The following is a 25,816-nucleotide window of genomic DNA, read 5'->3' as shown; positions in this document are numbered from 1 at the left end:
CTTCATTTTCTTAGGTACGTATGTAAGTTTAAGCAAGTAGTTTTGTTTAAAGTAAATTTATTTGTCTTTATATTTATTGCTATAAGGTTCAATTTTGATTTGAGAAAAAGCGTTATGAGCCTTTTTCTCTCTTTCTCTCTTTCTCTCTGTCTCTTTTTGTTATACGTTTTAATTTATTGGAATTTTAATAAAAAAATGTTACTTTACTTTTAATTTTTTTCAAATTTATATCATTGTTATTCATTATATAATATATAACGGAGTGTCCCATGATAAATCTCTTTTTTATTTTCTGTTAAGTATAGTTTAAACCAAGTATTAAATAGATAACTATTTATAGATATAATATACATGGGCGCAATTTCAACCACTCCTTAAGGGCCAATGCGTTTCCAAGCCGTTGAAATTAAGGAACTAAGATGTTATATCACTTGGCTGGCTGCCTCACTCAGTCTTCAAACCGAAACACGACAATAATTATTGTTGATTGGCGGTAGAACATATAATGAATTGATGGTACTTATCCAAGTGGATACAAAGCCCTACCACCAATTAAATAATAAATGTTATAATGAGCCGTAACTTCTCACGAACACCTTTCACATACATAGGCTTTCAATAAGCGTTATGATAAAGTATATCAGTAATCGGTATATGAAATTTATTTTGTTTATATTTTTTTAAATGTAAACACCGAACGATAGAGGTTACATACAATCGTTTGTGAGTAAGACGAAAGACGTTTAAAGATGTAATCTTCAAGCGATCACGAACTAACTTATGATATATTGCAAATAGACGTAACATCTCAATTACAAAGAAAGAGGCCATCATCTGACGAGTCGTCATTCTCCATTCGCCTAATTACTAATACTAAGCTTACACATTTACACATTTGTTAAAAATATTCATTATAATATCGTTATTATTGTATTATTAATTATACCGCTAAACTCATTAGCATTAGCATTAGCAGCCTGTAAATTTTCCCACTGCTGGGCTAAAGGCCTCCTCTCCCTTTGAGGAGAAGGTTTGGAGCATATTCCACCGCGCTGCTCCAATGCGGGTTGGTGGAATACACATGTGGCAGAATTTCGTTGAAATTAGACACATGCAGGTTTCCTCAAGATGTTTTCCTTCACCGCCGAGCACGAGATGAATTTTAAACACAAATTAAGCACATGAAAATTCAGTGGTGCCTGGCTGGGTTTGAACCCGAAATCTTCGGTTAAGATGCACGCGTTCTAACCACTGGGCCATCTCGGCGCTCTCGTCCGCTGAACTAGTTATACTATTAATAATCATGGAATTTATGCACATAAACTGTTTCGACCGATTTCACTCGCTTGAAAGTACTCTACATAAAAGTATTATAACAGCTAGGTCAAGGCCTACTCTAGTCTTAAATTTGGAGCCTGTTTTATGCTATACTGTACTAAACTGTACTGTAAAACTGATGTCCTAGCTTCAAGCTCAATTTCAAAATTTAAAAAGTTAAACGCGTAACAGACAGACTTATTAATTACGCATTTATAAGTATAGATAAGATTTGCTTCTGACGAGGGTTTTACCTGAAAATCTGGCCTACACCCGGACAAGTTTGTATGACTTTTGAGGTGCCTAGTTTGTGTTTAATATGTTATCATCATTAGTGAAAGAATAGATCTAATAGATAAGTTTGTTTGTAATATTTTTCAAACATTATTATATTATTAATATGTATTTCAACCCATAGTTTTACTAGTACTACTTACTTTTATTTTAAGCACGCTGAGTCAGCCTTTAATTGCGATATGGAAAGATCTATTATCAATACGAATATCGACATTTTTAGTATTAAGATACTTTGTATATCCGTTGGCTTACTATTTTTAATAAAATAAGTAAATAACCATCACGAGGAAACCTTCATGTGTTGGAAATAGCATGGTGGAATCTCTAATATCTCTACACGTAAGAAAAGTGTCATTTGCCCAGACGTAGGAAAACCAAGGAATAATTTACTCATATATTAATAATTCATGACTATTTTTAAGTAACAACATAAATCATTGAGTTCTAAGTTGCATCTTAAATTATAATCACTTATAATTCGCGCTATAAATGATAATTAGTATTTTTAATTACAAATTACGCAGATTTAATGAATATTCTTAGTTTAAGAATGTTTTTAGGTTAGTATGAATGTGTAATGAAACTTAATTTAAATATATTTGAATAATGCGAAAGAACAATGAATAATTAATTTATATTCATGTTTTTAAAATCGTAAATGTAGGTACAGATAATATTCTGTATTAACCTATGATATATCGATGTTCGCCAAGATGGCCACACTCAAAAGATATTTGCCAAGTACGCAGGACTTTTAATAGTCCGCTAATAATTCCACAACCTGACAAGACGGAAAATCCAGAAAAATCAGAAGCCAGTTATGGTTTTACCTGCACTGCTAACACTAGATACCAGGTTGCGTCTGAGAATTTAACCAAAATGCTATTTAAATCATGTTATCGGTCCAACCCGGGATTTGAAAACGGGGCCTCGGACTAGCTGCCTTATAAGCTAGTCATGAAGCGATAGGCTAATGCATGATTTTTTTGCTATTTACAAAAGATCGATTTTTTATATACGAGTATATCAAAAATGCAACTGTTATAGTAGCGATCTTCAACGCTAACTACTAGAACACTCGCTGCTAGAATCCGTATTACACATCGTTCGTTCGTTGCTAATAATCTCCTCCTAGTGGAAACAATCCTAAATTTTATTAACTAACCTACGATCATATAACTCTAAGACAATATTTATTAAAGAATGCAAATATGGGTACGCACTTGAGCGTTAATTTACAACAGGAAATAGTATTGATAGAGTTATATAACAAACGGTTTATTCGATGACACTCGTGCGCAGCGCATGCAAACACACTCGATCTGGAAAGTTCGACGTGACAACGACTTGCTAACAAACAATTCGCTTCATACGACTTCACTCGATCGATATTAGCATTGCTCTATGTATTAAACAGTACATCATATCGTCTGAGTAAAATACGTTTTGTCTCTTTCATGTCGTATATAAAAAAATCTCGTGCACAAAAGAGAGATGTATTTAGCTGCTTTTAGAAGATAATATTTTATTTATTATATTTATTCTTTATTGTACACCATAAACACAAAATACAAAATCTTAAAATTACAATAGTATAAATTTAATGTGTTGTACAATGGGCGGCCTTATGGCTAATTAGCCAGCTCTTCCAGACCACCCAAACGAAGAGAGATTCATTGAACATAAACTGCGTAGGTGGTGCAGCCAATAAACTTACATACAAATGTTACACACTAATACTTATACTTAATACAAATAATATGGTTTATTTCATAAATATAAAACGTAGACGTAATGACAATTTAAATAGGTGGCTGGGCCGTTTGACAGTAATCACACCGTCCATAGACATACAAGATATACTAGCCATTCCTAACATCGTCCACGCGCCATATAACCTAAGAAGCTTTGAACGGTTTGGAAGGCGAGTCAGTGAATACCCAGTGTATTCACTGTCTCATCCGTTAAACCGGAACACAATAATAGTAAAAAGTGCTGTATATTAGTGAGTGGTCCCTACCCAGATGCATTTACGACAAGCCCTACTAACAAGTAAAATTTAAGTCTATTTGTTCTAACAATAATATTCTTTATTAATGATTGCAAAAAAATATCATTTATTTTTTATAATTCCTTTGATTTGACAATCATTGTATTGTCTTCACGAATATTTGATGGTGCAAATTATATTTGAAATACATCTGAATTTTTTTATTCCGTTTCAGTAATGTACAAACAAATGAAATAAACCTAACCCATAATCTCACACACATAAACAGATAAATAACATCCGATGAATTACAATGAAAGGCTTGTGATATCAAGACATTAAGCTATTCGCAAATATATGACACACCATGAACCAATTCCCAAACTGTTACGTATTGGCTTTGACCCAGAACAATTTCGGTTCACGAGCAACGAATAGAATAATAATACATAATAAATGTCAATGTGTGCACAAACGACACCTCATCGTGATTCATTAAACGTGTAATGAGAAAGCGCTACACGTGATGCGCCTGCGCATGAGCTACCAAAGTTACAACAATCCGTCAATTTCGATTACCTTATATGGGGTCTTTAAATAATTTTATCTCTTAATAGGATCCGAAATTACATAACAGTGATATTTGGAGTCTAAGAATGCGTGTTTTGAATATTTGCAAGTCTGAAGTCGTAATGGTAATGACAACGTGACCGGATATAGATCAAAGTCAAGACGAAGGACCGATGACTGTTCTTATTTACAATATATCTGATTGGATTTAATTGTTTGCTAACTAATTGTAATAAAATACCAATATATGCAATTCGATTCAATTAAAACAATCGTCAATAATATATCAATAAAATATTACACGGTCTGTCGGTCTGTCGGTAAAGATCATTAAAGATTACCGTACAAGGCTGATGTAGCAAGTTCTTTCACTGACGAGTAGCTTGACCTCTGACATCGACATTACACCATTGACGGCAATTTGTTTTAACAAATCTCTTAACCGCGGAATGACATCACTATAACAAATACAAATGTAAGGGTTTTTGCTTGAAATTATAGATATATTGACCTTAATATTGCGTAAGTACACTTTAAACAATTGTGCTATTCAATTCATCTATATTTATAAAATCGTTTGTCTTGACTGAGTCTCAACGCAAAGCTAAAATTACTGACTCTAGAAAGCTGAATATTAAATCATTAATTCATTTTATCCGCTAAGAAAACATTTTTGGTAATTTCAACTTTAAAGGAAAATGGAAGAGGGAACTTTGAAATAATTTTACCAATATGAAGTCGGGATGGACTTCAGCTAGTACATTATATACGGGTTTTAATCAATGATCGCGGTTAAAACCCGAATATAAAGTAACTGGTCACGAGATGACTGCGGTCAGCTCAAGGTTTAACTCACTGACGAAACGCTCAGAAAATTATGATGTATAAAACGAATGAAATTAATGACTATGTGTAGAAATGCTTTTTTTTAAATGAATCAACGTCATAAATCTGTTTACATTATTGTATGATATATTATATCAATATTGATATATAATTAAGGGGAAGAGTTCGTTTGTTTGAACGTTTTAATTAGGTACTACCAGACATTACCTTTTTTACCTAATTGGCATTTCTATTTCGTGTAGTACTCCGCAAAAAAACAAACCAAGTAAACGTGTATAGTAGGTTCAATGAAATCAAATTTATATTGACCACCTTACAGAGGAGCAGTGTCGTGAATTGAGAATCAATAAAGGCGTCCTTGTTCTTCAGAAGAGGCACGCATTTACCAAACTGTAATATTTACGTGATATTTTAAATTAATTAAAATATATGTAAACAAACGTCAATAGATTATTATTATATTTTATAAAATATTTATGCGGACGAACCATCCCCTAAAATAGAAATAAATATAACAAAAAAATATAACATATATAATATAAATGTTATATTTATTATATATAAATATAATAAATATAACCATCCATCAACATCGGTACCGAACGAAATTTTAGCATTCCTTACATCACCAATGAGCCACCAACTTTGTGAACTAAGATGTTATGAACACAACAATACTGTTTGGCGTGTGATGAATAGGTGGTACCTAACCACACGGTCTCACACAAAGCCCTATCACCAAAAATGTAAGTAAAAATTGTAAAAGTATGCATGTAAGCCTCGTCATTGCGTCACAGGTTATACAGTAATCAACGAACTGCCTGACATACATAACAGTACATATAATTATGACCTTTAATGCTAAGCATTTAAATGCATAATTATATGATGTGTAATGTTATTTAGGTTGTAATTTGAATTATACGGTATGAATTGAATGAAGATAATGTGTAAAGATTCTTGCACGAGCAATTCACAACCGTAGAATGACTTGACTACATTAATTGAGTGTTTGCGGAATAAACGAGTAGGCTTTACTGCTTTTGGAATTATCTAATACTAATTCATACAAGCCTTAAATAAAGCCCAATAAGGCCTTCTTGCGGTGTTAAGTCTTTTTTTATCGACTTCAAAAAAGAGTTTTTAATACGTCTGTTTTTTTCGGGTATAACAATTTTTTTATTTATGAACCGATTTTTATGGTAATTTGTGCATTGGTTTTAGTATAGCTCCAAAGTGATATAATCTCAATTTAATATTGGATATGGTTACGTTTATATGTAAAACTGACATTCAGGTATTTTTAGTAGGCGACTTTTTTCAGATTAATATATTTTTATTTTATTAAGAATACGATTTGAGTCGAAGGTTTAATATTTATTTCACAACTGAACACACACAAATAAAGGACGTCAACTATTCGCCTGGTAGATAACCCGCGATCTTTGATGTGTGTAACAGTAAAACTACACAACTGTTACACACACGTAGATCGCAACCCTACATATGGTAAAAAAACAAACTGCCTGTAAATGTCTCTGATTGGCTGAGACCTCTTCAATTCTAGAAGAGAAGGCTAGAAGTTTATTCCACCGCTACGCACGAGATGAAGTTTAAACAATATTAAACACGTGAAAATTCAGTGGTTCTTATCTAATACTTAACTTACACTCAAACCATTCTAAAAAGTAAAAGGTAGTGATAAAAGTTTCCATAAAATTTACTTAAATATTATAAGAAAAGTATAAAAGTGTGTGTCACGTTTTTTTGACGTACTTAAAATACTTCTTTAAGGTTAATGCCCGAACGATTCAAGCAACGATCACTTTGATTTATTATCCAGTAAAAACCGGATCAAAATATATATTTAATATGAAAATCTCTAAATGGCGTTATTATGAAATTCACATACAAACTGGGAAAAATGACAACTGTGAGACGAACACGGTTTTTGATGGTTCCAAACATAAATATTTATATTTGTATATTGTACGCTGTATTGTATTTTTTAATAATTATACACAATAAAATGTACTTAAATTAAAGAATTTAAAACAGCAAAAATAATCAATATGGTGGACGATATAACACGGAAAAAAATGTGAAAAATATTATGTATCTGTGTATTAAGTAAACACATTAAAATAAAGTGAAAATAATTATTATTTTTATTTAATACAAGCCCAATACACAGCGGATAATGAATTCTCGCAACGGAACTTTTATCAGAGTTTATTTTTGTACGGATCTCTAAAAAGCAACAACAAGTGTGATTACATAAAAACCGGTTAAATACGTTTATATCTTTAAAAATGCTGTCTCGTCGTAGCCGCTGCAAGCTACACCATTGAATGTACAGGTTTTGCTTTAAGTTATCAGAAATACGATTTGGCCAATCCAAACTGCTCTTTTCCATTCAACGCCCTTATATTCATCTATGTAGTTGCGCAATTTTACAGTAAAATAAAATTACCGATTTATTTCAATTACAACATATAGGTTATCATATAAGTATAATATATATATATATATATATATATATATATAGTTTTTTTATGTTTATATATTACATTTCGTATTAAATTAGTTCGCAATCTATTTCATTAAATTTATTTCAAAATGTATGGAAACGTAATGCACAGTCGCGCACACAAAATAAACATTTTTTTTTATTTTGCCATCGATTTTTGGTAAAAAAGTCTTGAGAATCAATAAGTGATGCTTCTATAATATAGACAAAAATTAAAGTCAAAATACTTTGTTAAATATATTATATTTATATATTATTATACATTATATTTAATAAAGTTTTTTGAATTTGACTTGGATTATAATAACCACTGATCAATTTTATAAAAATATAATTAATAAATTAATAAATAAGTAATAGTAAGACTAGAATATACGCAACTCATTATTATATTCAAATATTAGCTACTTAGCGGATATACACAGAATCGGTGCAGTTTTCTTATAAAATAAATTAACTATTTGTTATTGGAACTTTCCAATTTTTTGGTATTTATGGATTCGATAAAAATCGACTTTAATATACTTTAACCTTTAACCTTTCCAGAAGGTCAGAAATCAGTAAAGGTGAAAGTTGTCCCAATTTTTCATTAATCTTTTGTGATTACCGATTCATTCAGCTTTTGCGAAGCTTTTGCGAAGCAGCTTAGAGCAATCTCATGTTGGTGTTTTTGACATTATCTGTATTGCATCATTATGCAGGGATCGTTTAAAAAACCTAATAATTCTTTGTTTACAATTTGTGAAAATCTAGAACTGTCAGAATTACTTATTTATTTATCTATTTAATTATAATATTCATGTATATATTGACGGTATATTTTTAATAAATACATATTGGTAGGGCTTTGTGCTAGCCCGTTTCGGTAGGTATCACCCACTAATCAGATAATATATATTTTAAACAGCAGTATCTAGTATTATTGTGTTCCGGTTTGGTGGGTGAGTGAGCCAGTGTAACTACAGGCACAAAGGACATATAACATCTTAGTTCCCAAAGTTGGTGACGCATTGGTGATGTAAGAAATGGTTAAAATTTCTTACAGCGCCTTTTTCTTTGGGTGGTGGTGACCACCTACCAATATCATAAAAAAAATCTTACTTAAATAATTTCTAACTTTAAAACTACGTTATAAAAATAAGCATACAGATTTTATGGTGATAGCCTTCATTTGGAATTCAAGTATGAGATATTTAGTAGGGTATCATGTTATTGAGTATGTCGTAAATTCGCAGTTTTTCATACATTCATCATAAAAAATTATAAAACTTACTGTTCTTAAGCTATAGATAAGGTAGTCATTATATAATTATTTCTTAGTTGACAAATCGTTTATATTTGAATTAACATAAAATCGTAAGATTTAACATTTTTCACATGAGAAGGTAAACAAGAAAAATTAAAGTCATTGGGCAATACGCACTTTTGTATAGGATGCTACTTATGTCTCTAAAATATTCTGCTCTGCTCATTAAAGTACTTTTGTATTTATATTTATTCCATAATCTAAGAAATCATTACGATTTAAAGTAAATATTAACGCAATCTTACACAATCACTAACAATCTGGAACAGTATATAGAATCTGGAATAGTAATATGGAAAGCTTTTTTTATTGGTTTTCGCGGTTGGCCCTAGTGGTTTTGACATGGTCACTGGTTGGGTAACGAGTACTGACAATTAGCTAAGAAGGGATTCTGTATGAGAGCTCCGTTGAACATCTTATCTCGGTGGAGATCGAGTAAGTGCGTTGTACATATAACTTTTCTCCTTACTTAGGAAACTTTGGATTTTCGTCGAACGCTTTATACAAGCTCATTTGAGTAGGTACTACACGCTTATCAATTACAACTTCTAAACATCAATTTATAAGGATGTGTAAGTCAATATGATTTGTATCTACCCAAAGGATATAACATGTGTTTTGGCGATGCATGCATCATGATGCATGCATCATGCATCATCGTGAAAGTATAATTAACATTTTTTATATTGGTCATGGCCAACGGCCCATAAAAAATAGGCAACGCTTGTGATTCAAGGACTTTAGTCTCTAATATTTTAATACATAAGTTTAAATAACTAGCAATTCCCAAAAGAGATTGCTCTACTGGGACCACGTTAGACGCTTAAAGATAGCGAAAGCGTTAGCGAAAACGTATTTCAACTCACGTACAGTGTACCAACATACTAATAACTGAGCTCCATGCGCATTATTAAATTAAAGTAAAAATAATATATTTTTATTAAAATAAACGTTTTCGTTGAGTTCGATATGACATAACAATCCGCAGTTCCTGTAGTAAATCTTTCGTCGTTTATATTTTATGATCGATTTGCAAATTTGTTGTATTATGTTCTCGCTTATTTCGTAAACATTAAAAAATAAATACGTGCGATGACATAAATAACCTCTTTGACCATTTAAAAATACATTCTATAGTAACAGTATGCATTGATCACGTCGCTTTGGATATATTTTGTCTACTCGAAGAAGACAGTTGAAGTTTTTTACTAGCATATATGTTTTATAACTATAAATATAGCAAATTATCTAAATATTGATATTATCCAAATAGTATGTCCTTTTGAATACAAGGGAAGCAATTATCGGAACCTTCGAAATAAAGAAGTATGTAGTTAAGTAGAATATTATGGCATTATAAGAAAATATATATTAACCAAGAACTGTTCGCAGGGCATAATTTAGCAGAACTATTAGCAAAACGCATGGAATACGTAAATCTAAGATTAATTTATCTTTGCACCTCATCTGAGGAATTGTGAAATGATAATGTCCTTAATCGATTGGTCTTCGGTAGGCTCTTTAAGGTCCAATATTTTGTTTGTTAAGACCCATCGGAAAATTTAAGAAATATTAAAAAAAAACAAAAGAGGCCCTATCAAAAAAAGAATATAGGTCTTAGATGGACCTAACGTAGTGTACATTAACGGTCCAAAAAACTACTTCCGTAATTTTGGTTGGTACTTAATTATTAACATATGGTAATTGCAGTAAAACAAAAGTTACAACATTATATTTTTACTGTCGAGACCCTATATATATATTGGGGCAAACCAAACGCTAGCGTGATTCAGAAACTAGCCTTCATACAAAATTTCAATACAAACGTCCAATATTTTTTTTATGGTTAAACACGTAGACTTATCGATTAAAGAAAAGGCACACAGCTCCTCAGAATGATAAGGTGCTGATAAATTTGCACAGGTACACACTGCTGCACCTTTCCTCATGAGTGGACACAGATATACAGAATTTTATGTGATACTTGTTTCCTTAGACCGCACATTAGGATTTTAAAAATTCAGTGGTGTTCTGTTAAAGATCAAGTGTTCCACTTGCTTTTCTCGGCATTAAGGAACCAATGTTCCTTATGTACATTTTGTACAATATAATATTAATTCGCGTATTGCTTAAGAGCTTTAAATATAAACGTAATTTTACGTAAAGGTTGTACGAGATAATAAGCGGTTAGAAGAATACTAACACCAATTTCTTGATTAGTCGCGAGCTATTATGAACCTTATTTTATTGTATTAATCTTATAAATTTGATGAAAATCGCATAAACTGTAACATGAGACACACAGGATTGTTTACTGTACCGTGTAATCATTGTAGTTAAAATTTTATGCTTTAATATCTATAGACAATGTTCAACCTGTCTTCTAAATTACAATTACATTTTCAATATAATTTATATTGATTTTTTATATAAGTCGTATGAGCTCTAATCGATAGTATTGACAAAAATATCGTCACATATAAATATAATATACTGACTCATAATTTTATATGTTTAGAAAAGCCACTAAAGATTTTCGTTTCATATATATTTTATGCCCTTTGATAATTTATGTATAATTCTTTATGATTAAAAGTCTAGGTTGCCCAACGGATAGAACGCGAATTTAACTTGAGCACGCAATCAAATCTGGTTAGCACCGTAGACTTTTCATGCCCATAATTTAGACTCATAATAATATCTCGTTTTTAGATTGACTAAATTCGACCACGTGTCACGAATAAGTTCCAACTCCTTTAGAGGAGAGGACACCTTTGCCCAGCAATAGAACATATAATTCATGGAATAAGTAATTCGAACGTACATATTAGTATTTTTACAAGGAATATAACACCTCAGTTGCCAAGGTTTGTAACGCATGGGTGATATAAGGAATGCTTAAAATTAATTACGCGGACAATGTATTTGGGAAGTAGTAACCACTCACCAACTAATGTCCCAATTGCCCGGCTACCGATAAAAATATATTCATAATATTCTAATTGAAATTGTAGAAGAAATTAAATAAACTATTATTGCGAATACATAACATATTTATTAATGATTGCGGCGATACTGTATATGGAAATATGAATTTCATAATACCTTCTTGCTTAATACCGCAATAAGTGTGCAGATTGATGGTACCACACAATCAATAACTTACCGTTTAGAACATAAGCAAGAATTTAGCAATTCTTTTGCGTGTATTATATTGATGTGCATACACATATTAGTCAGTGTGAAAGGTGACAGTACTGAAATTGAAAAACAAATATTGTTTATTTTTTTTATAAATTTACATACATATCTAAGGATTATATTTGAAATGCTGATAGTTTATTTTGCCATTAAAATTGACCGGTAGGTCGTAAATTCAATGAATCGTAAATTTACAAATCTAAGAAACTAACAAATCTAAATTAGTGACATAAAGATATTTTGGTAGGACGTTTGTTTGAATCCTTCTTATATCCGATCTATATCCTAAATACATCCATTTTATATCCTGTATCCTGCGTATCTTATACAAGAAATGTATTTTATATTATAATTAGTTGAAATAAAAAGCTGATTAATTTAACATAATATATATTTATTATAACTTTTTATTTGTTTTTATTCGACGCAAATTATGATACTGATGATGGTCTTTGTATGCGAAAGCGATCATGTGACACCCGTCGAAAAGACTGGGTTCCGCCGAGATACCCTCCACCCTTTTTGGGGGGAAATGCAAAACGCGTTTTACCAGCGATAAAAAAGGAGGAGTGTGTACATCACGATGCTTTTTTACAAGTTTTTATTAACGTTAACCTAATCATGAGTGATAAAGTCTTGTAACCAATTGTGCCGAAATTTTGCAAGCACAATTACCTACTAATAAGTGCTGATAAAAATCAAATTTTATGTATTTTATGATATGGATTAAAAACAAATTTATTGTTTTTTAAAACCGGTTAAATTTAATCATAAACAATATGAACGTTTCAGATTTTACAGAATTTGAAATCAACCTAAAAAGCAACTGAAAGCATTCCCATCTAAAGTATTGGCTGGTTGCCATCATCATAACAATTCAAGCTTATAGGTTTTGGTCTGGTCTCTGGCCAAAAAGGAAAAAAAACCTGTTTGAGTTTTTTTAATTTTTATTAAAGAAAAAAATTGTAAATTGAAAACATTATGGTATACGTTATTATTTTTTTAAACTTTTATTTAACTGGCAGTTGTGTTGAGTCAAATCTTTCAAGCTAAATTAAAAGCACTATCCTACGGAGTTGAAATATTACGCGACGGTTCCATAAGTGAAGTAACAGTAAATGTCCCACGGCTGGACTAAGGCCTTTTGAGGAGAAGGCTTGGAGCTTATTACGCTGCTTCAATGCGGTTTAGTGTACACACATGTGACAGAATTTCATTGAAATTAGATACAGGCCTACCTGACGATGTTTTTCTTCAGCGTCGCGCACGAGATGCATTATCGGCACAAATTTAGCACATGGAAATTCAGTGGTGATTGCCTGGGTTTGAACATGCAATCTTTTCATTTTGTATTGCATACAGTCCACCACAGCCACGATTTTATATGTATTTTGTTGTTAATGCCAATACCCATGTGCCATCAACCATGGTAACTAAGATATTATATCCCTCGAGCCTTTAGTTACACTAGATCGCCAGTCACGGCTCACCCTTTAACCGGAACACGAATATGTGACGAGTGGGATATACCCAGGCGGGCAATCAATAGATAATTAATACAGTTTATGAATACAAGGACATATTAATACAGTAAAAGCAGATTACCAAATATGCAAAAACACGAATACGAGTTTACTTTAACGGGGTCAATTTAAATTATATTTGTTAATTAAATTCATTTGTTGTCATAAATATAAAGTCTTGTTCTATTCTATATTTGCCATTATTTGAATTCGCTCAATAATAGTTTAGACACAGTAAACAATGAATACCAAATATCAATGCCCTGAACAGGTTAGCATGATGCAAAGACGGCGATTATGAGGTAAGTGAAGCGGACCCGTAGCCGGTTTAACTTTTTGAAATATTAAGATTTTGAAACAATTTATACGTAACAGTTTATCCTGTAACATGAGATTTAACCTTTCAAAATGTATTATAATATTATTAAGTATTTACATAAATATAATATACATAAACCAAGATGACCCCGTAGATACTGGGTCATGTGTTTAATCTGTGCTTATAATTAATCCCAAAAACATTCTGAGAAATTTTCCATGCGTCAGACGTTCGCCAGTGTATAAGCCATAGCTAGATAATATATTCTCATCAAAAACAATAAGATTAAGCCATAGACAACTTTACTACTTTTTACTAATTTATATATCCCTTAGAGTTTTATCATAGAAAACTAATTTTATATAAATTGTATATTTATTTTATTTATTTTTTCTATTTTATTATGCTTGATATTTAGTGTTTGTATTTATATATTAAAATTTAATTTTGCGAGTATCTATTGACATTAACAGTAGGTACCCCAGAGTTGTTGTTAGAGTAAGAACTATGGCGGAGGACTCTGTAACAATAGTTAGTATTTAGTATAATTAGTAATAAAATAAGACAATTACTTTATAGTGATAATAATACAAACACAATTAAAGAAAAGAAACAATTAGTCTAAAACGCGTGAGAATGTATAACAACGTTAAAAATTTAAAAATAGCACAATGAAAGCGAAACTCTGTAAATAAAAACATATCTTAAATTAAAAAATAGATAAACTAGATAATTAATGCATATTATATGCACGTTACATTATAAGTTATGTTTAAAAATTAATTATGTTCAACATTCGCGTGATCATAATTATACGTTAATAGCCTCCCGGTAATATTTTGGCATTATATTTGAAATTGAGTCATTGGTGAACTGGATGCTTGACTTATCGCTCATAGTTCAGTGTGGAAATGTAATATCGCGTTAAAATGATTACGTACATTTACATTTTATAACATAGCTAGCTTATGCTTGTAGACACACAGGCTCACCCTTCAAATCCGAACACAATAGTACTAAGCATTGCTGCTTGGCGGTAGAATAAGCTCGACCACTAAGTGAATATAACATAAAACTATAATAAACCGAAAGAGCTTAACTCACTAAAGAGCTAACTTCACTCGACTATGACAAACACCATTGAGTATGACGGATTCGTGCTTACAAGAATTCATCTAGCGCTTTGTAGTTGGAAGCACGAATAATATGTACAAAGAACTCATGCCTCGGTACTTTACCATGGCAGTTGGCACTATTGTTCTCATGTAAATAGGTTTAATGACTATTGCGTTTAAAAATAACCAATTAATCATCTACATTACTGTTGTACGGTTTCCGTGATTATAATGTGATAATATTACAACAGTTAAAACGCAATCCGCAACAAAAATAATTCTAATATTATGACAAAAACGTAATTCCTAACGTTCTGTTTGTTGACGTGAGAACAGACAACGTATTTAGTGTCAGCTATGAATGGATTTCAGACATAGTTTCATATTTAATTCTTTTTTGTTTTTTCTTCACCGATTATATCCGCTTAAGCAAAGTCATATGAAAACGTGTGAAAGACTTGTAATTACAGTGTTTTAGCCTTGAGATACGTATTAATGATACGCTCTACGGCCCTATTTTTTATTTGGCAAGATATAAGAATTTCTTGCCAATTAAAAAAAAACTCACATTCTGTTTTTAAATACTAATAATAAGTTTAAAAGAATTTTAGCAAAGATCGCGTTATTATCATCTAAGTTGGTTGATATTAGTTACTTGAAATGAAAATAAAATATTATTTACTCAGTTCTTGGTTTATATAATCTGTTCAAGGTAAGATTACATAAAATCGAAATTAACCATCGATTCGGAATGTAGATTTTATATAGATGGAGCAGAACCGACAAGAAACTCAACATTAACTGTTTTTTTCAAAATAACAATATTTATAATAATTAAAATGCGGTAACGTATGAACAAAGTTCAACATCTTCAGACAGTTATGTATTGGGCTTGGTTTAGTATTTTTTTCAGTTAATACAAAAAAAACATCTCCTCATTTATTAATATGAGATATTTTTTAATGTTTGCTATTGTGGTTTCAGTGTAGAATAATTCCGCTAATGTCACGATGTCAACGATTTGAACTTATCATTTGGTTAATACTAATTGACAGGTCTATTGACAGCAATAGTAAAAAACATTTGAAAGACATGCCGGAGAAAATATAGAGACAAAAAAAGAGACGATACGATAGGCGGCAAAACCTGTTCAGACACCAAGGCTGCGTACAACTAGACTTGATTACTGTATTCCATTATTCCACAATAGTCTATCTTCAAAACAACACCAATATTACGCATAGTATCAAGAGACAAGATCGGTCTTGCAACTTTCACGTGACCTTGAAAATTTTGCCGAAGGACATTCATTTTACGAATGAGAGCACCTCGATTACTCGAATGGAATATTTTTTATGACGCAAATATCACCATCCTTCGCCCGCACACTGTGTTCAAAACCATATTGTAATATGTACTTACGTAACGTAATAATATATTAAATTATGCGAAGCCAAAATAGGTACTTTAATTCAATACTTCATTTAATTATCTATAAGATTTCTGAAGTTTAAAATGGTTATCGCATTAAGTAAATTTGACTCATTATTTGCCTTTGAGCACACCAAAGTATACGAGTACGGTGACACTGATGTCTCGTTTTTTCTTACATCATTTGTTTCATCTTGTCTTTGCCGGTTTTTTATGTCGGACGAAAACGTGTGCGAAAGTGTCGATGCAAATGAGTCGTTATAAAATTATACATGGTCAGTGGAATAATAATTTTAAATGTACCCAGGGCCAGATTTAGGGAGGAATAACTTGACATGAGCTCTAGCTTTAAGGCCACCCCGTGAAAGAGGCCTCAAATCTGAAGGTATTTTATATTTAATTAATTTTTAAGTAAGCTATAACAAGTGTTTTTGAATAGTCATGATACAAGAATAAATTTAATTTAAAGTTACCATGGATAGATTCTAGAAGTTTCAGCAATAAAATTAGTGTAGTTACTTTTTTCCACCAACTAAATAACATAGGCATGTTACATTCGTTATATTGTGGAGAAAAAAGTTCAGACTCACAAAGTCCATTTATAAATTAACCAATTACAATTCTATAGTTTGAATAAATTATAATTTTTTTTTTTTGAAAAATTCTTAAATTATATTTTAAATTTTTCGGGGCTTCCATTTCTTTTATGTTCCAGGGCGTAATGTTCAAGACCGTTTTATCCGGAGCAGCTTGCACACATTGCATAAAGTAAAACACATATATACAACCCAATGTCAGTGTACCAATACCCTACAAGCTCATTTTAACTATTCTCATTCGTAATGCGTTGCTTACAGACGCGATGACCTTTTTACCAAATAAAGTAATAACATACAGTCGCTAAATCTGTTGCAACTTCAAGGCTATTGAAAGTTAAGGATTTTCTGTCCTAATCGCGTGATGAAAGGTGATGTTTACTTTACGTATGGTTCATTCGTAAATTTCACAGTACGATCGTTACGAAATATACATTACGAAGGAATTTTAAATTTCAGTTAACATGTTTTATTCTTATTTTTCCTTGAATATAATTTTTTACTGAAGTGATTTACATTTTAATATCGATGAGAACGTCGAGAGATATTGTTTGTCGTGGTTTAGGTATATATGTAAGAGTTGAACAGCATGTGACAAAAAAAGACGCCTACGTGTTTGGAAGAAGAAATAATACTGGTGTCACCAAGTTAATATTAATTAAGTTAATATAATTGTACGATGGTTTTAAAGAAATTTCTTCTAATACATATAAGTGGCTTTATCGACTATTAACTAATGCTTGCCAATTGTCCAATTAAACTTACCTGACACTTCATGTTGATGATCGATAATTACGCCAGGTACCTTCACGCCTATACCAACTGTATAATATTTCAAGTCTAATAATATACGTACGTGTGTACGTGTGTACGGAAAAACGCTACGTGGAGGTAAAATGCGTACAAAAAATTTCGGTTTTCTTTAATTTATTTGTTTTATGTATTATAAAGTATATATATATATATATATATATATATACTTTATAATACATATATATATATATATATATATATATATATATATATAATTTATTATAGAGATTTAATTTTTAATAGATTTTAATTAATTAATAGAGATTTAATCAGATCCTTTGAATATTTTAAATTGATATATATATATATATCAATTTAAAATATTCAAAGGATCTGATATATATATATATCAATTTAAAATATTCAAAGGATCTGATTAAATCTCTTGTAACTGATGTATTTGTGTGTGGTGGGTTATTAAAAAAGGCGTTCTTATTTATTAATAAATATAACCAAACAACACTATCCATATTTATTTATTAATAATATAAATCATTTCATTTTAATTATATATTAATACAATAAACATAAATGTTTTTTATCTGCCGGGTAGTACAGTTAATATTTTTTTATATACCTAGATACGTAATTAAAAAATACATCAGTGTAATATAGAAACCATTCGTTCCTCTCACTCAGGATTTCCTTTATTCTACGTAGATATTTACTTATCTGTCACGATTCAAATAAACGAGATTACGACGATAATAGCTTGACTTCACGGCCTGCACGTCTGTGATGATTTCAAATCAGCGAGGAAATTAAATAGAAGTTCCCTAATAATAACAATATAGAAAATAATAAATATTCAAAATAATTGTTTTCTTTTTTTAATGTGATTTGACGTTTATATAATTATGTTTATGTGAATTTTTTCGTGAATATTACTTTCGTATCTTATCCGATACAAATATATGTCACAGAATCGATCTTGACCCCTTTGCCATTTTTTCTAACAAAAACACATAATTATCTTCCAGATAATTTCTGTACACAGGACTTCGGTCCTGTCTTATAAAGCGGTAAGGAGCTATAAAAAACTTAATTACACTACAAAGTAACCACGACGGCTAATAATTATTCACTGATTTATACCATACGTACCAAACAACTAATCTGGTTACTGTAATTATAAACGCAGTTAATCCCTGCATCCTGTTCGAGACATGATCCAATCACAAAAGATTCAATTTTGATTATGCAATAAAGGTCCAATTATACTTACCGTTTCATTTATAATATAAAGGTGCCGATCCACTGAAGTAATTAGCATTCGGCTGTACACAGTTGTTGAGAAAGTCACCAACAATTTTACAACATTGTATCAATTTAAGGTAATTGCAAAAATAATATACATTGTTCAAGTATGCTCTTATATTTGAATTTTGCAAGAGTGAATTAAATTAAATTTACTCCCGATTCGGAATGTAGATTCTACAGAGAAGAAACGACAATATTATTTTCCAAGAATAATTTTAATTGCGTTAACAAAATACAATTGAAGTATAAAATATTAACCATTCCTCGCCAATACACCACCAACCTAACTAAGACATTATGTTCCTTTTGACTATAGTTACACTGGCTCACTCATTCTTCCAACCGGAACACAACAATACCAAGTAATGCTCTTTGGCAGTACAATATATGAAATGGCTTTAAATAAAACTCGAGTAAAGCAGTTTAGCACACAAAAGCCCTGATCGGTACCTACATATAATAAGCTTTGCGTCAAACATTAATTCAATGAGTAATCATTTAGATAAATAATTCTTAATGACGGAGTTAAGTTCACAGTTACACGCTTCCATGCCTCAGAATTTCCTAAAATTAAAATGATTTTTCGGAAATAATAGCATGTCCGTAACAAAATTATATTTTAATAATTTAAATTTAAAAATCGAATCTGCCACCAATATGCGTAATAATATTGGAAAATACTATGTGTGCGGCTGTACGTTAAGGTGAGTGAGGTGAGGCAAGTCGCTAATTTTATTATGTGAAACAGACAATGATAATTTCAGTATAACCTGTCTGTACCGTCTGTGAAATCAACGTTAATTTCATAATAAATGCAATTATAAAAATATTAATATTATGATATAACTCGATGTTGCGTGTATAAGAATATTACTGTAGATTGTAATCAAATTACTTGTTATTTATGGATGCAACATGAAATTTTTTATCAATTAAAATTCAAATATCTTTATTCGACATAAAAGCATTGTTATCGATTGTCAATTTAATACCCCCCGGTCGAAAATAAACTCCTCAGACTCAGAAAAAAAACTGTCGGCAACTAGATCAAGGAGGTAATTCGAAAGGTTTTTGTATAGAATTAAAAAGTAATTTAATAGTAAATAAGATATAAAATGCTACATATTATTAGCATTTGATCTTACACCCAGAGTGTAAATAAATACGAAAATTACAGTACCGTAATTAATTTACAAAGTTACTCAGTGAATTATTACAGAATTTTGTTCTTTCGGAATATTAGTATAAGTAATATTTCAACAATTTCATTATGAACAGAGATTAAGCAAAAACCCAAAAAATAATACTCGAAAGGCATTAATTTTATTTGCATGATGTGTGTAAGAATTAACTTAACTTCTCTGCAACATCAAAGATTCAACTCCGAAAGAGTTTTTCTCTTTTCTTTTTCTCTATTGTATTTGTTGGCGGACGAGCATATGGGCCACCTGACGGTAAGTGGTCACCAATGCCCATATACAATGGCACTGTAACCTTGCATCGCCAATGCGCCACCAACCTTCGGAATTAAGATGCTATGTGCCTTGTGCCTGTAGTTACACTGACTCACTCACAGTTCAAACCGGAACACAACAATACTGAGTACTGTAGAATATCTGATGAGTGGGTGATACGTACCCAGACGGGCTTGCACAGAGCCCTACTACCAAGTGTTCCAATCACATTGTTCCATGTACTTAATTTGCATTTAAAATTCTGCATATCATAGCGACAATCTGTAATCTGAATGGTTCTTTGCCCATTAGTAGGGAATTGATTGGTTGTAACTATGTACAAATACTGAATACCCCTTTGAATTGTCATTTCATAAGTCTAATCAAATGTTAATCTACCACCGGGTTTTATATCCTATATTTTAATTTATTCATTATTGTATCTCCTCAGACGAGTTGTCTTTTGTTATTTATTGTCTATAAATGTTTTTAAACATTTTACGGTACAAATCAAACAAGAAACTCAATAGTCAGACAGGTTACACATTTAAGACATATTTGTTACATACAAATTTGTTGATTAATTCATAATCGGTGTTAATGGCAATGAAATACAGTAAATTAAATATTGACAACAATTCAAATAATTATTTTTTACGTAAGAATTATTGAGGTTTTCAATAAATATACGAAGCTAAATTAAAACAGCTGCTGTACAAATCATGACTCGTGGAACGGTGACAAGAATTCCCCGGTAAATCTCAATATCGATTATCTGAGTGAAAAATGACCCAACCATCCTTTCTGTGTCCCTAGTGGAAGCAATAAGTTGACAGTTTTCTTTAAGTTAACGAGAGAAGCTTAACGACAGTTCGTTTTTAATGCAACGTAAAGTTTAAGTAAACGCAATTAAGAAAACTTATAAAAAAATTATGCCCCCCCCCCCGCCACATCAAGAGAACTAAATACCTTAATATTAAATTAAATGGTAACGCAGGAGGAACAAATATTTAGTTTTTTTTTTATATATTGAACAAAGAATAACTTAGACAGTGTAAAATAAAAAAAGCCATAAAATGTGTAGTTGGGGTCAATTTATTTTATTATTAAAAAAAACTAAATACAGACAACAAAAAAAAACGAACCAGTGACAAACAGGGACAGTTAAGAAACAGCTGAAATAACAAAGTTAAAAATAATAAAGTTTATGTAAAATGTATCCTTCCCAGCTAATCCAAGCTATAGTTTTTTATTTTAATTATGTACAGATAATAAAAAAGTTGTAGTATGTAACTATTAAAACGACGATTGTAAAAAACGAATGAAAAAATAAATTCTTAAACATTAAAAAAACATTTGTTTCAAGACGTTTTTGTATTGTTTTTAATTAGTACAGAATATCGTCATTACAACATACATAAATTACGTTCAAAAATAAAAAATAAATATATTTACATTAATTATTTGCAATGTAAACATGTTCGTTTTTGGAAGTAGCTCAATAATGAAATCGGAGCAATACCTTTAGAATAAACTGAATAATATTCACGTTTATTATGCAATAATAAATATCGTACAAGCGACATTTACATTTCGTATTTATAAAATGCGAATTTCACTCGCTTATCAAAGGTTCCGTGCAAATTTAACAGCTTTAATTTTAAATCAACAAGAAAAAAAGCAATTATAATTTTATTGTAGTTTGTTTTGTGGTCAAAATGGAGAACGCAGTTTCTAATTTATGATGTGTATGTATGCATTGGCGGGTCTCGTGGTAAAGACCGACTAGTATGCCGTGACGGCCAACGGCATGACCCTTTCGTGTGCTGTCACTCGCTTCTTCGCCTCAAGTCTCATCTCTATCACTGTTGCTTACTTAGTTGCGTTTATTATTAACAAAATAAATTATATTTATTATTTATATTTCGGCGTGACAAACATTTTTATTTAATATGCACTAAAAACTAAATTTTACTGTACAACATCGTCCTCAATACCGATATCATGTGGATGATATTATAATTTATATATTATTAGTGTTATACGATTTACACATATATTAGGTATGTTTGTATAGCGGATATATGTATGAATTAATTTATAAATATCATGAATAAATTGTTTTTGAATGTATATGTTCTATTCATGTACTTTATTTTATTTCCTACATAAATTACAATTGGTCCTCTTCCCAACGGTTGCCTGATAGCGATCGTTGCTTTAGCCAAAAGCTGCCTTATCCGAGTTTGTATACTCTGATCATTTAAACCGTACCTTGTTACGTATATAATACGTTTTGTTTATTGAAGCGCAATATTAAAATAAATAAAATCCTCTACATAGTATAAAACAAAGTCACTTAGCTTAATTTGATGTTTTTATTTTCTTTAAGTTTTTTCTTCAATATAAAAGTTTTATATAGTCATATAGAAGTAGAAATGTATAATTTTAAAAAATAAAATATAATAATATTTATTTATTTTTTTTTTGTAAAAAAGGGGTTTTAAAATGAATAGACAAACAAAGTCTTTTGTAATGTATATGAATCAATTATTAAACATCTAAGTTTAAGTAAATTATTTCAAAGCATTTAAAAAAAAAAATACTTTAATGTCGGCAAGTGACTTGTATAATTAGTGCCAATTTACAAGTTGTAATTTTTATGTCTTTGTCAACACAGACGTTCTTAAATCAAAAGGAACTCTGAAAACCGACTTTTAAAATGTATTTCATCGAAACAACGAGGAAAAAAAGTCGCAAATAATTCTCTGTATTATATAACTATGTAACAAGAACAGAACAAAACATGAATTTTAAGCGAAATTCTGTTATGCGATTTGCATAGCGTAGGGTCGTAATATCTTGCGCATACGCACGCGCACTGTGTACTTAACAACCAGCACGATTAATAATAATGAACACTTACAATTAATTAATATTTTTCATGTGTTATATAAATAAAATTAAAGTCAATGGCTGATATTATACAATTCTGATTGAGAAATTTTAATGCCGTAATTTTATAAATTTGGATTAAATTGTTTTAAACTTCAACAAAACTTATGCTAAATTGAGACACTATAAATAATAACGAACTTACTGAGTCTTCGTCAGAAATTATAAAAAAAATATATTTGACAGATTTATTTTTTCAATAAGAAATTACTCGACAGATAAAAAAATGCAAATTGATTATGACAAATATAGGAAATATTTTTGCAAATATTCATTGAATTTAACGTAATCAATAAAATTAACTTTCTGTTCATCAAAATTATTACCAGACAAATAAATATTACTTCATGTGCCATGTTTTATTACAGTTATACATACTTCATAGTTTTGTTATAAATCAAAGCTTTAATGTCCGAAGTGTAATGAATATTATTTTGTTAGTAATAATAATATTTATTATTGCTAATTATTGCTAAAAGTATCGTTTGAAATGTCATAAAATATATAATATGATATACAAAAGTAAACATTCAAAATTATTATCAATTTTTGATTTTATATTTATTTGTAGATCGCAAAAAAAAATAGAGCGCCATTTAAGTCAAAAGGTCGTATGAAGAAATGAAATTTTAAATTAAAACTATTGGTGTTGTATATTCTCTTTTTTTAGATAAAACTAAGAAATATATATATTAATAATTTATGTAAAAGTATTATAATTATTCTAATAAAAATTTTTGTATTTTAAGTGTCTCCTATCAGTGCACAATAACGCAAACGACAGGAACGATAAACAAAGCATTTATAAAAAAACCGTAGTGGTCATATTTTGAACAATTAATATACATACTTTTTTTTATATCTTATATCATAGTTTATTATGAGTCCACTACACGAATATTTTAAAATCTATTTACGCGAATACTATCAGTACTTGCAGTGCAATTGGGATCGATGTATATTTAAACCTGATGCCAATATTAATTTATTTAATAATACCATACATATAGTCCGTTTTATATATTTTATTCCTTTTCGGTTTATAATTGTTATAAAATAATTAAGTATTTATTATTTTAAATGGCAACATTCACAATTCAAATTTCTTGTGTCACATAAGTATATTAAAATAGCAATGAATGTCATTTGAAATAATTAATCCACGTTTTATATTTATTACGCGTCAAATGTAATTTAATCACCTATTGAATTCAATTTATTTTAATAAATATCTAATATTTATTGAGTAGTTTAACTTTTTTATTATTATCGGTCATTGAATATTTTCCACTATGTGAATTATTTCAACAAATAATTGTATAAATTCGTTAGTTTTATGGAATCGTTAAATAACAAAAAATATATTTATATATATTCTAACCTACCTTAAATAATATAACTGTTAAAAGTCATAGCGTTTTGTTATAAACTTATAGCTCCATACATTTATATTAAAGACATATATATTTTTTGAATCCTATATAATTTTTAAAAGAAACTTTGTAAACTTACCACATCGTTTTGAGCTACGTAGCTACCATTTTGAGCGAAAACCTCGCTTATCAGTAACAGCAGTCCCGCCACCCACATGGTGACCACATCACGACCACACACTTATCACTATATCAAACTTGACATATCATAAATAACGGGCATTCATATTCCTGTTGAAATTTTTTTTTTTATTTAATTAAAAAAAATATTTCTGAACGCGTGTACGCAAATCGCGCTTGGCGGGAAAATGTCAGCGCATGCGCGAATGCGCCGCGCTCGTTCGTTGTCGTTGCTCAATAGACAACACTATCACGACCTTTTCGACGGTCTCCCTCCCGGATCAGATACCGCTAGCACCTAATCAATCAGCCTGACTGACCGGTTCGACCCTTTAATATATTGATATGCCTTTCGAAAAAGTTCGTGTTGTATGCTTATCACTAGACTTGATGTCGCCGATACTTATGCGATAATTATGCGATGCATAATTTTGTGAGTCGATCACTTAAGAATATTAGCAAATCTATAATATTTTCTACTATTTTACCATATTTAAATAAATTTCTCGTGTTTAAACTAGTTAAACATTGCAATAATCTTACATTAGTTGTTCCGGGTCAACTGAAATGTAAATAATGTCGATATTCAATACCAACACACATAAGTACACATTCAACACCCACACACAAACACTATAATTGCTGGGTGACCAGAAAATTCATTTACGGCTTTGTCAGCTTTGTGTCGCTTGACTAGCAAAAGCACAGCAGCACCACTCGGGCAGCACACCTACCGCCAT

The 25,816-nt window shown here is 30.5% G+C and overlaps 1 protein-coding gene across 1 annotated transcript in view; it reads right to left on the bottom strand.

Moving 5' to 3' along the window:
* LOC125065297 (phospholipase B1, membrane-associated-like) overlaps positions 1-25,184 on the bottom strand; it is a 31,878-nt gene extending 6,694 nt beyond the window's left edge. Inside the window, exon 1 of the mRNA XM_047672830.1 lies at positions 25,036-25,184. Within this exon, the coding sequence (XP_047528786.1) occupies positions 25,036-25,113 (78 nt within the window). The 5' untranslated portion in view covers positions 25,114-25,184. The remainder of the gene's footprint in view (positions 1-25,035) is intronic.
* Between the last annotated feature and the right edge of the window lie 632 nt (positions 25,185-25,816).

The sequence above is a fragment of the Vanessa atalanta genome, chromosome 7 (genome assembly GCF_905147765.1).
Source record: "Vanessa atalanta chromosome 7, ilVanAtal1.2, whole genome shotgun sequence".
In the NCBI taxonomy this organism is placed as follows: domain Eukaryota; kingdom Metazoa; phylum Arthropoda; class Insecta; order Lepidoptera; family Nymphalidae; genus Vanessa; species Vanessa atalanta.
Note: the sequence above shows the minus strand (reverse complement) of the source record. Positions and strands in the feature narration are given on the sequence as shown.